At 46.1% G+C, this 13,864-nt stretch overlaps 1 protein-coding gene across 1 annotated transcript in view; it reads right to left on the reverse strand.

Annotated features, from left to right (window-relative positions):
* Nucleotides 1-13,864, reverse strand: part of LOC310775234 (protein sidekick-2-like) — a gene marked incomplete at both ends in the record, with an annotated part of 447,718 nt that overhangs the window by 148,706 nt on the left and 285,148 nt on the right. Inside the window, 1 exon segment of the mRNA XM_083635352.1 lies at nt 1,916-2,075. Within this exon segment, the coding sequence (XP_083491478.1) occupies nt 1,916-2,075 (160 nt within the window).

Raw genomic sequence — 13,864 nt, forward strand, 5'->3', positions numbered from 1 at the left:
CAAAAACTATGAGGAAATCCATTGACATTTGATTTTTGTCAGCAAATAAAAACTAGAGGAAAATGTTAGGGAGGGACGAATTGGGAAGAGATCCAATCAGAAGAGAAGAAGTTAAACAGTTAAATCTGTGTCTGTATTGCACGACACGTTCAAACCTTAATACCATTCCATAATAACAGATGAATAGCTCTTTCCAATGAGTTTGGAAATTCTAAAGAGACAATATAGTTACGCTTTTCTAACTAAAACTTGACTCAATAAAAACCGGATGAGGTTGAGTAAATATGATAAAAACTAATAAGGACTAAGACCAAATTAGAAAAAGAGCTGACAAAATGAACACTAGGAAGCATGTACATAATGTATCCTGTATCTGTCAATACTTCATGCAGGCCTGTTATCCTTTATTATACAACAGTTAGTTCCGGCCGAGGGGTCCTACAGTACCAGTGCTGATATTTCACGATAACGCACTGGCGCTTCACTGTGTGTAGATCACTCCGCTTCACAGCTGCTCTAATCAACAAAACGCTTCACAGCTGCTCTAATCAACAAAACGCTTCAAGCAATATCACACGAGAGGGAGTGCTGGGCCGTTTCTCAATACCAAGAATGCATTCTTGTTCTTGTGTTCTTGGGGAGAACGTTCTTGCTAGTCGTTCTTGGAAGAATGAACTTGCGAGGTCACAAGCACACATGACGCTGTTGGCAGTTTGAGACGATGCGTTCTTGAGGGTATTGCGCAATACCAGCGCAGAGGCCGCCTGCAGTACTACCCAAATAAAAAGCTCAGCTGATGTAGATGCAGCCAATTGTGCTCTGGAACTTTTTGCCATTTTTCGCTATAAATGTTCGTAAAGTGGCACTTATTGAAACCTACTACCCTGCTTGTAGGCATCAAAAGTCATCAGAAATTAATTTAGTGATGAAATAAAACTTTAAATTGTAAAAAACTTCCCGGAGCTTATGGCATCTTCTCTGCTGCGTTCTGCCTCCACTTATGCCGAAATGAATGCTGGGATATCTGCCTTAAGTTGACACAAGTCACCACCCAGAGCATCCTCGGTAAAGTGGGTGTGTCGAGAACACATCCGGGAATTTTAAGCGTTCTTGGCGAAATGTGAACTTTGTATTGGAACAGTACTTGGGCTGCGACTGATGACGTTTCACAGGGACACAAGAACGCAAGAACACACAAGAATGCTTATTGAGAAACGGCCCTGTTGTCTAAAATGTTTCACAGCTGATCTAATCAACAAAACAAACACCAGCCACGTTACATTGAACGTCATTCACAAAGCGTAACACAGTTACCGAGAGCGCAAAGATGGATTTATTTCCTAACATAACTAACATGCCATCACCAGACTCTTATTTCACTGGCTGTACAATAAATGAAAACGTGCAAATCAATGTGTATGATAAAAAGTAGGCAGCCTGCAGTTAATTAGGCTACATTTTCGGCAACTGGTAGCGGAAAGCGGAGGGGACTATTTTTGTTGGCGGAGGAATAAATAGAGAAATCATATATTTCCTCCGCTTTTTGTCATTTTTTTAATCAGCTTTGTTTAATAGAACTGTTGTATAAAAGCAATATCACACAGAGTGATATAGAGACGGAGTGATATAGCCTACCTTACGGAGTGATATAGCCTACCTTACACACAGTGAAGCGCCAGTGCGTTATCGTGAAATATCAGCACTGGTAGGATCCCTCTTGTCCAATCAAATTGCTTGGCCGGAACTAACTGTTGTAATGAAATATATATAATTGTGCACATTGATCATTCTATCAGCCAATGAATCAGTTGCACCCCTCTCTCTCTCTCTCTCTCTCTCTCTCTCTCTCTCTCTCTCTCTCTCTCTCTCTCTCTCTCTCTCTCTCTCTCTCAGATTTGAGCCCGCTCTTCCTCACCTGTACTCCAGTGAGAAGCGGGTGAGCTCGGTGCTGTTGTGGATCCACTTGAACTCCAGCGGCCAGCTGCCCTCGGCCATGCAGGTCAGCACCAGCCTGTTGCGCTCCAGATGGAGCTGGCTCCGCACCGGCTCCGTCTTGAAGTAGGGAGGCACGTCATCTGAACAAACAAACCCACAACAAAGGACACACATTGGTTTTTGACGCTCCTTTAATGACACATCTTGCGTATAAAAAGCAGCGTTAACAGAGAGATACCTCAAAGCACAAAACTCTCAAAGCCCACACGTAACCCGCGCCCCACAAACACACAACAAAGCATCACAGAGAGAAGAAAGAACGAGAGGGAACAGAGAGACAGAAGCAAATTAATTTGGTAAATGTTGCTTTCATCCTGCTCAAGATAGGTGGAAGACGTGCAGCAAACACGGAGTTGTCAAACCACTGTAACACATGAAGCCACAGCTTGAAGAACGAGAGAGCAGAGCAACAGTTGATGCTTACGTCTTCCTGGATGACAGATGACAGATGGTCAGATGCGGGGACAAAGCAAACTCTCTGGTATCTGGTGTGATTACCGGCACATGAACGCCAAGATGCCACTTTCCAGATGGATAATTAGGCCCACAGTGTGTGTGTGAATGTGTCACACTAGAAGCGCCCTAATCTCACGTCATGCGTTGTTGCTTTGCACTTGGCGATGTGATCTGGCTTTGGGAGAGTCACGAGAAGCCTGGCAGACCAGGGTGTCCGGATAGTGTAGAGGTAGATCCCCTGCCTACCAACACGAGGGTCACAGGTTCGAGCCCCCGTGTTACCTCCGGCTTGGTCGGACGTCCATACAGGCACAATTGGCCGTGTCTGCGGGTGGGAAGCTGGAATAAGAGTATGTGTCCTGGTCGCTGCACTAGTGCCTCCTGTTCAGGGGGGAGGGGAACTGGGGGAAATAGTGTGATCCCCCAATGTGCTACGTCCTGCCGGTGAAACTCCTCGCTGTCAGGTGAAATGAAGCGGCTGGCGACTGCAAATGTATCGGAGGAAGCGTGTGCTAGTCTACAGATCACTCCAGATCAGCAGAGGCGGTGGAGCAATGACCGGAACAGCAGTGGGAACTGGCAAAGTACAATAGAGACAGAGCGGAGCACGTCATCATTCAGAAGCCACGTCCAAAATGGGGGGAAACACAAACTCCCGTCCAATCCTGGCGTTCTCCTATGCATGGTCGGGTCTTGCACAAAAATATCGTATATATGGAAGATGAACACTACAACTTACTTCATTGACAGCAACATCCACATTTTTCTTCTCGCCAATTCTCAATGGCTTCCTTGTTTTGCTCAGGAGTACAAAAAAAACTGTAACTGTCGATTTTCTACATGTGTTGTCTGCGCAGCCCCACCACACAACAGCTTTTAGCTATGTTTAATTCAAGGAAAATGACACTGGTGTGTGGAAATGAACGGAGCTTTTCCCCCGTGATGGGCGTGGCCTATTTCATGCAGTGTCTCTATTGGGACAGAAGAAAAGAGGGGTGATTTAGAGGAGAGAAAAAACTTGATCAAGGAGTCTGTCAGACAGGGAAGGAGAGACCGAGTAGCATCGGGTCATGGAGGATTGGTCCTGTGTCTCCTGCTCTGTGTATGTGTGAGTAACTCATTGGTCCTGTGTCTCCTGCTCTGTGTATGTGTGAGTAACTCACTGGTCCTTTGTCTCCTGCTCTGTGTATGTGTGAGTAACTCATTGGTCCTGCGTCTCCTGCTCTGTGTATGTGTGAGTAACTCACTGGTCCTGCGTCTCCTGCTCTGTGTATGTGTGAGTAACTCACTGGTCCTGCGTCTCCTGCTCTGTGTATGTGTGAGTAACTCACTGGTCCTGCATCTCCTGCTCTGTGTATGTGTGAGTAACTCACTGGTCCTGCATCTCCTGCTCTGTGTATGTGTGAGTAACTCACTGGTCCTGCGTCTCCTGCTCTGTGTGTATGTGTGAGTAACTCACTGGTCCTGCGTCTCCTGCTCTGTGTATGTGTGAGTAACTCACTGGTCCTGTGTCTCCTGCTCTGTGTATGTGTGAGTAACTCATTGGTCCTGCGTCTCCTGTTCTGTGTATGTGTGAGTAACTCACTGGTCCTGCGTCTCCTGCTCTGTGTATGTGTGAATAACTCACTGGTCCTGCGTCTCCTGCTCTGTGTATGTGTGAGTAACTCACTGGTCCTGTGTCTCCTGCTCTGTGTACAGTATGTGTAACTCACTGGTCCTGTGTCTCCTGCTCTGTGTATGTGTGAGTAACTCACTGGTCCTGCGTCCCCTGCTCTGTGTATGTGTGAGTAACTCACTGGTCCTCTGTCTCCTGCTCTGTGTATGTGTGAGTAACTCACTGGTCCTGTGTCTCCTGCTCTGTGTATGTGTGAGTAACTCACTGGTCCTGTGTCTCCTGCTCTGTGTATGTGTCAGTAACTCACTGGTCCTGCGTCTCCTGCTCTGTGTGTATGTGTGAGTAACTCACTGGTCCTGTGTCTCCTGCTCTGTGTATGTGTGAGTAACTCATTGGTCCTGTGTCTCCTGCTCTGTGTGTATGTGTGAGTAACTCACTGGTCCTGCGTCTCCTGCTCTGTGTATGTGTGAGTAACTCACTGGTCCTGTGTCTCCTGCTCTGTGTGTATGTGTGAGTAACTCATTGGTCCTGTGTCTCCTGCTCTGTGTATGTGTGAGTAACTCACTGGTCCTGCGTCTCCTGCTCTGTGTATGTGTGAGTAACTCACTGGTCCTGCGTCTCCTGCTCTGTGTATGTGTGAGTAACTCATTGGTCCTGTGTCTCCTGCTCTGTGTGTATGTGTGAGTAACTCACTGGTCCTGTGTCTCCTGCTCTGTGTATGTGTGAATAACTCACTGGTCCTGCATCTCCTGCTCTGTGTATGTGTGAGTAACTCATTTGTCCTGTGTCTCCTGCTCTGTGTGTATGTGTGAGTAACTCACTGGTCCTGCGTCTCCTGCTCTGTGTATGTGTGAGTAACTCATTGGTCCTGTGTCTCCTGCTCTGCTCTGTGTATGTGTCAGTAACTCACTGTTCCTGCGTCTCCTGCTCTGTGTATGTGTCAGTAACTCACTGGCCCTGTGTCTCCTGCTCTGTGTATGTGTGAGTAACTCACTGGTCCTGCGTCCCCTGCTCTGTGTATGTGTGAGTAACTCACTGGTCCTCTGTCTCCTGCTCTGTGTATGTGTGAGTAACTCACTGGTCCTGTGTCTCCTGCTCTGTGTATGTGTGAGTAACTCACTGGTCCTGTGTCTCCTGCTCTGTGTATGTGTCAGTAACTCACTGGTCCTGCGTCTCCTGCTCTGTGTGTATGTGTGAGTAACTCACTGGTCCTGTGTCTCCTGCTCTGTGTATGTGTCAGTAACTCACTGGTCCTGCGTCTCCTGCTCTGTGTGTATGTGTGAGTAACTCACTGGTCCTGTGTCTCCTGCTCTGTGTGTATGTGTGAGTAACTCACTGGTCCTGTGTCTCCTGCTCTGTGTATGTGTGAGTAACTCATTGGTCCTGTGTCTCCTGCTCTGTGTGTATGTGTGAGTAACTCACTGGTCCTGCGTCTCCTGCTCTGTGTGTATGTGTGAGTAACTCACTGGTCCTGTGTCTCCTGCTCTGTGTATGTGTGAGTAACTCATTGGTCCTGCGTCTCCTGCTCTGTGTATGTGTGAGTAACTCACTGGTCCTGTGTCTCCTGCTCTGTGTATGTGTGAGTAACTCATTGGTCCTGCGTCTCCTGCTCTGTGTATGTGTGAGTAACTCATTGGTCCTGTGTCTCCTGCTCTGTGTGTACAGTATGTGTGAGTAACTCACTGGTCCTGTGTCTCCTGCTCTGTGTATGTGTGAGTAACTCACTGGTCCTGCGTCTCCTGCTCTGTGTATGTGTCAGTAACTCACTGGTCCTGTGTCTCCTGCTCTGTGTATGTGTGAGTAACTCACTGGTCCTGTGTCTCCTGCTCTGTGTGTATGTGTGAGTAACTCACTGGTCCTGCATCTCCTGCTTTGTGTATGTGTGAGTAACTCACTGGTCCTGCATCTCCTGCTCTGTGTATGTGTGAGTAACTCATTGGTCCTGTGTCTCCTGCTCTGTGTATGTGTGAGTAACTCACTGGTCCTGTGTCTCCTGCTCTGTGTATGTGTGAGTAACTCATTGGTCCTGTGTCTCCTGCTCTGTGTATGTGTGAGTAACTCACTGGTCCTGTGTCTCCTGCTCTGTGTATGTGTGAGTAACTCACTGGTCCTGTGTCTCCTGCTCTGTGTATGTGTGAGTAACTCACTGGTCCTGTGTCTCCTGCTCTGTGTATGTGTGAGTAACTCACTGGTCCTGTGTCTCCTGCTCTGTGTATGTGTCAGTAACTCACTGGTCCTGTGTCTGCTGCTCTGTGTATGTGTGAGTAACTCACTGGTCCTGTGTCTCCTGCTCTGTGTATGTGTGAGTAACTCACTGGTCCTGTGTCTCCTGCTCTGTGTATGTGTGAGTAACTCACTGGTCCTGTGTCTCCTGCTCTGTGTATGTGTGAGTAACTCACTGGTCCTGCGTCTCCTGCTCTGTGTATGTGTGAGTAACTCACTGGTCCTGTGTCTCCTGCTCTGTGTATGTGTGAGTAACTCACTGGTCCTGCGTCTCCTGCTCTGTGTATGTGTGAGTAACTCACTGGTCCTGTGTCTCCTGCTCTGTGTATGTGTGAGTAACTCACTGGTCCTGCATCTCCTGCTCTGTGTATGTGTGAGTAAACTCATTGGCGTGGCGCACCACTTTCACCGAGCAAGGAGGCGAGGAGGAGGCATGAAATCCTTTCATCATTCTGTCGCCTCCTCTCCGTTTCGCTCTGTCTTTTGTCTCCGTGTTTCTTGAACATGTTCTGTCGAGTGTGAAGAAATGGATTGAGGAAAAACACCTACCCTATAACAGTGCTGCATACTGAGCACACACACACACACGCGCGCTGGCTAATTTTCACATCTCAATCAAGTAGGCTCTCACACGAACTGTCAAGGTCCCTCGTGGCTTCAATATCTCAGCCTTGATAAATGATACAAAAATGGAGAGCTTACTTGATGATCATTGTAAATATAGAACAAATTAATTGGATGGTTGGATAATATAATTATCAAATTGACTGATAATCAAGCATTGAAATTAAACTGTCAAAATGATCTATAGCGCTGATATTTTGCTCTCCTATTTTAGTACAAATCCACTGGAGGTAGACTGATAAGAGTGAAGGAGTGAGGGAGGACAAAATGGAGTGAAAGTAAAAAGCGAGACAGCATGAACAAAAGATGATTTAAAAGGCATAGTTCACTTTCAATCACATTCACACTCAGTATTGAGCCTTCTGGAAGTGTCGTTCATTTAATATAATGAAAAATGATTTGGTGGGCAAACTATTTTCTTCTAATATTCAAGTCAGATTTCGACATAGTAGCAGGATGAGGATAGACGCGCTTCCACCCAAACAGCCCAGCAGGCTGGTCCAGTGCGCTCAGAGGAGGTCAATCTGTCAGGAGACACTTCACATATCTTGTCCAAAGTATGATACTGGAGCACACGCATCAAGTCTATAATAGGCTTTTATTAAAGGACTAACGTTTCGACGCCGAGTACGTCTTCATCATATCTGAAGTCTCTCCTGAATGATTTCCACATAGATTTTCACTCGAGTTTAAAGGGATACACCAACATTTTTGGAGATTCGCCTATTTGCCATATTGCCGATAGTTAAAGTAGAATCTAGATGCCTGTATCTTCACTGTACATGCATTAGAAGGTGCAGAAATAACCAAGAGGGTTCCCTCTGTAACCCACGTTACTTCCTCTTTTGCCCGACGCACATGCGCAGTACTGATGACTGCACACAGTGCATGCCCCTCTTGGTTAGTTCTCGCTATGGATTTACTTAGAAAATGACCATTTCCCGTAACTTTGGATGATTATTTCATCACGTGGTGAGTACACGAGTCACAACATGTACATGTGAGTGTTTCTGGCGCTGTTGGAATGTCTATTTTTTGGGCGACTGAACGGGGGTAGGCAGCAGCGGTATCATAGACTGCTATTGTGCTAAGCTAATTAGCAGGGAGGGCTGTACTGCACTTTCTAATGCACGTACAGTGAAGATAAAGGCATCTAGATTCTACTTTTACTATCGGCAAATAGGCGAATCTCCAAAAATGTTGGCGTATCCCTTTAAAAGCACAAGGGATACTCTGTCTTTCCTATTCTATCTAGTTTTCATTACTTTTTCATTATGTACGTTTAAGATGACAGCTTACAGCTAATCACACATAATCATGACACCTTCTGTTATACAGTACATTACATTTGGAATTTAAAAATCATAGTAGTGATTTTACACTCCAGGGGAAAGCTTGTACCATCAACTTATTAGGTTGAGGATCCTCTAGTCTAAATAACATAATGCTGTCAAAACGGTGCAGGGGCAGTTTCTGACACAAACCAAAACTACGACTTGCCTTTACAGAGATCTATGGCTTATCAACATGGTACAAAAGAAGGTACATGGATGATAAAGGAAATCAAAGGGAATTACAAGCCTTGGGAACTTTGAATTTCTGTTTTGTTGTTCAAAATTGCATGACAGTGTGCATAAGGGGCCAGGACATATAAACCAATGAATATTTATAATTTTCCCCAGGTGCTTGATGCATATTTATGATCGGCATTTTGGTCTGGCTGCAGAGACTTTATAGACAACCTGAGCAAAGCGTGTAAACCTGTGGGAACAGCCCCCATGAATAAATATTTATAACACATACAAGTAAACAGAAGAGACTAAATATAATATTGTGCAATATTGATTGATCAGATCCGGCTAAGCTTCCTCAAGGTGGCATTTTCAAGTTAGAAATCTTCACCCCTCACTGTGACATGCTGGGTGAAAACCCTCTCTTCACACCTCACTGTGACATGCTGGGTGAAAACCCTCTCTTCACCCCTCACTGTGACGTGCTGGGTGAAAACCCTCTCTTCACACCTCACTGTGACATGCTGGGTGAAAACCCTCTCTTCACACCTCACTGTGACATGCTGGGTGAAAACCCTCTCTTCACACCTCACTGTGACATGCTGGGTGAAAACCCTCTCTTCACACCTCACTGTGACATGCTGGGTGAAAACCCTCTCTTCACACCTCACTGTGACATGCTGGGTGAAAACCCTCTCTTCACACCTCACTGTGACATGCTGGGTGAAAACCCTCTCTTCACACCTCACTGTGACATGCTGGGTGAAAACCCTCTCTTCACACCTCACTGTGACATGCTGGGTGAAAACCCTCTCTTCATCCCTCACTGTGACATGCTGGGTGAAAACCCTCTCTTCACACACACAGGGGAGTTGCCTCGGCCCTCTCCTCTACTCAATTTTTACAAACGATATGCCATTGGCAGTTAAAGAGGCGTCTCTGACCATGTACGCGGATGACTCTACCCTTTATTATGCTTCCCCCACATGCACAGAGCTCAAGCAGGTTCTGACAAGGGAGCTGAATTGCATATATCTTTGGGTTAAAACAAACAAGCTCTTACTGAATCCATCTAAGACTGTTACAATGGTATTTGGATCAAAGCTAAAGCTAGCTCGAGATCCGAAACTTAATCTAATCATAGAGGGTCACCCTATCCAACAAGTGAAAAAGGCAAAACTACTGGGTATTTGGCTAGACAGTGCATTGTCCTGGTCTGACCATGTTAACAATATTGTCCGCAAAATGGGAGCGGCAGTCGCTGCTGCGAGAAAGTGTGCTCATTTTCTTCCTTCTGTTTTGTTTAATCAAATTGTTTCCTCCTTGGTTCTTTGTCATTTAGACTATTGTTCTGGTGTGTGGTCATCTGCATCAAGGGGCCTCATAAGGAAGTTACAAATAACTCAAAACAAAGGAGCTAGACTTGCACTAAGTTGCTCCTCGAGGACCAATGTTGCCGAAATGCATAGAAAGCTAAGATGGTTTTGTGTGGAGAAAAGACTGACATCCAACACACTTGTGTTTTTTCACAAAGTCATCAACACTCAGATACCTGGATTTATTTCTAGAACAATTGTCTACAGTGCTGAGACTCACCTGCACGCTACTAGAGCGGCCAGCAGGGGGCAGATGACCCTTCCCCTTCCAAGGTCAAACAGCTTAAAAAGAGCTTTAAATTATAGGGCTGTGAAGATGTGGAATAATCTTCCAGGAAACATTTCTTTAATCAGTGGACTGGCTTGCTTTAAGAGAAGCCTACGATCACACCTGCAGGACCAACCAAATATGTGGTAGCAATTGTTTCCAGTGTTTTGATTATGAATGTTTTGACATGACCGTAGGACTGCTATATTTTAATGTAATTTTAATGTTATGAAAGTATTGATGTTTCTAATGTAGGCTATGTTTCTAATGTATGTTTCTAATGTTTCTAATGTATTGATATGATTTTACTAATAATTTGAATGTTTTAATGTTCTATGTTTGTCTATCATGGACCCCAAGAAGACTAGCTCGACGCCAAGGCGTCCAGCTAATGGGGATCCTTTTAATAAATAAACAAATAAACACCTCACTGTGACATGCTGGGTGAAAACCCTCTCTTCACCCCTCACTGTGACATGCTGGGTGAAAACCCTCTCTTCACCCCTCACTGTGACATGCTGGGTGAAAACCCTCTCTTCACCCCTCACTGTGACATGCTGGGTGAAAACTCTCTCCCTCAAGATGCGACATGAAGAAAGCCTCCACACACAGCAGCAGCATACAAAGTAGGAGCGAAACACAGACACCGCTAACCAGACACATTGTGAAGTAAAGCCTTTGTCAGTGTAAAGACTACAGAATGAAACAGGAAGCAGAGGTTAAGTGAGGTAGGCCAAACATGAGAGAGGAGAGAGCAGCACACCAGGAACGGGCTTTCAGAACGGACCCAAATGTGCTGTTTGTCAAATAGAAGAGTGTGAGGCGCCTTCAGAGGAGGAGTGCCTGGCCTCCTCCCAGCGTGTTGGGGGTTAATACAGAGGAGGAGTGCCTGGCCTCCTCCCAGCGTGTTGGGGGTTAATACAGAGGAGGAGTGCCTGGCCTCCTCCCGGCATGTTGGGGGTTAATACAGAGGAGGAGGAGACGGCGCGAAAATGAGGGAGATTGAGACGCGCAATCGCAATTTGATTAGATGGCCGAGACTAATTGTTCCCTGGTGATGTGCGCCGTGCTTTTATCTATGATGGGGAGATAAGAGAGAGGGAGGAACGAGGGAGAGTGGGGCGGGAAGAGGGAGAGAGAGGCAGCGAGAGAGAGGGAGAGAGAGGCAGCGAGAGAGAGGGAGAGAGAGGCAGCGAGAGAGAGGGAGAGAGAGGCAGCGAGAGAGAGGGAGAGAGAGTACACATACAAACACACACATCCCTCCTTATAAACAGGAAAACAGGAGCCTATTCTATGCGTTGCCAAAGAAGAAATTGATCACTGATGAGTATCTCCAGTCCTCTTTCTCATTAGGGAGTCCATGAGAGCTCAACAGATCGGCCTGTTAGTCCCACCGCCATGATATCTCAGTGTGGAATCAGCAGCCGGCAGCCGGGGGAAAACGCTTCAGGGACATGTGGGGATGCATGATGGCTTAAAGATGCCTTCAAGTGCTGTCAGAAATATCTATAAATAGAGCACATATGAAATGACCAAAATAGGTCACAATTATGAGTAAACCTAAAACAAATCAAAGAACATTGACTTTTACCAAATGAATTACTGAAATGTTTTCAAAGATACAGCAAGAACTACCAATTGTTTCTTTACAGCTTTTACAATTGTGTTGCCGTCATTTGCAACCCTTTAGGGGGAGTGCTTGAAGGTGTGATGGGAGCTGTCGTTAGTGTCGCACTGTCTGAGCTCATTTGACAATTTAATCACCTAGATACATTCCAGACACTGAGAACATCCCATAACCAGTCCAATACACCTCACCACTGAGAACATCCCATAACCAGTCCAATACACCTCACCACTGAGAACATCCCATAACCAGTCCAATACACCTCACCACTGAGAACATCCCATAACCAGTCCAATACACCTCACCACTGAGAACATCCCATAACCAGTCCAATACACTTCACCACTGAGAACATCCCATAACCAGTCCAATACACCTCACCACTGAGAACATCCCATAACCAGTCCAATACACCTCACCACTGAGAACATCCCATAACCAGTCCAATACACCTCACCACTGAGAACATCCCATAACCAGTCCAATACACCTCACCACTGAGAACATCCCATAACCAGTCCAATACACCTCACCACTGAGAACATCCCATAACCAGTCCAATACACTTCACCACTGAGAACATCCCATAACCAGTCCAATACACCACACCACTGAGAACATCCCATAACCAGTCCAATATACCTCACCACTGAGAACATCCCATAACCAGTCCAATACACCTCACCACTGAGAACATCCCATAACCAGTCCAATACACTTCACCACTGAGAACATCCCATAACCAGTCCAATACACCACACCACTGAGAACATCCCATAACCAGTCCAATACACCTCACCACTGAGAACATCCCATAACCAGTCCAATACACTTCACCACTGAGAACATCCCATAACCAGTCCAATACACCACACCACTGAGAACATCCCATAACCAGTCCAATACACCTCACCACTGAGAACATCCCATAACCAGTCCAATACACCTCACCACTGAGAACATCCCATAACCAGTCCAATACACTTCACCACTGAGAACATCCCATAACCAGTCCAATACACCTCACCACTGAGAACATCCCATAACCAGTCCAATACACTTCACCACTGAGAACATCCCATAACCAGTCCAATACACCACACCACTGAGAACATCCCATAACCAGTCCAATACACCACACCACTGAGAACATCCCATAACCAGTCCAATACACCTCACCACTGAGAACATCCCATAACCAGTCCAATACACCACACCACTGAGAACATCCCATAACCAGTCCAATACACCTCACCACTGAGAACATCCCATAACCAGTCCAATACACCACACCACTGAGAACATCCCATAACCAGTCCAATACACCTCACCACTGAGAACATCCCATAACCAGTCCAATACACCTCACCACTGAGAACATCCCATAACCAGTCCAATACACCTCACCACTGAGAACATCCCATAACCAGTCCAATACACCACACCACTGAGAACATCCCATAACCAGTCCAATACACTTCACCACTGAGAACATCCCATAACCAGTCCAATACACTTCACCCTAAGACCTAAGCAAAAGTGTTGGATGCAAACAAATGGGTTGTGGTTCAACAAAAAACAAAAAAACATGGTATTCAGTAAATGACAAAACAATCTATGAAAAAATGAGGCTTATTTAATGGTGAAAGCAGCCTCCCACAGGGGAGCATATTACCCACCTTATGTCAGGGCCATAGCATGAAACGCACAGACGTGGAGAGACAACACAAGGCCAATGTGTTCCCATGCACTTCCAAGACATGTGAACCAATGCACAGAGACAGAACCTCCACTCCAGGTTCCACTGTGTGGCTACATGGTGTCTGTGCAATACCAAGCAATTAGTGTGTGACAGAGGACCTCATCTGCACAGCACATATCATGCCAGAGGGTGCTCCCCGAGGCCCCAGTCCAAGCTGGGGCATAGTGAGTGTGTGTGTGTGTGTGTGTGTGTGTGTGTGTGTGTGTGTGTGTGTGTGTGTGTGTGTGTGTGTGCGCGTGTGTGTGCGTGTGTGTGTGTGTGTGTGTGCGTGCATGCGTGCGATGTGATGTGATGTGCGTGCAGGTTAGTGTGTCACACGGACGCTCCCAACCAAGTCTGCAGCACACAGTCAATTAAATGTGCTCTCTCATTAATGAGAACAGTGCCAGGTACAGATGCTTGCCCTG

The sequence above is a fragment of the Poromitra crassiceps genome, assembly GCF_964638095.1.
Source record: "Poromitra crassiceps genome assembly, chromosome: 4".
In the NCBI taxonomy this organism is placed as follows: domain Eukaryota; kingdom Metazoa; phylum Chordata; class Actinopteri; order Beryciformes; family Melamphaidae; genus Poromitra; species Poromitra crassiceps.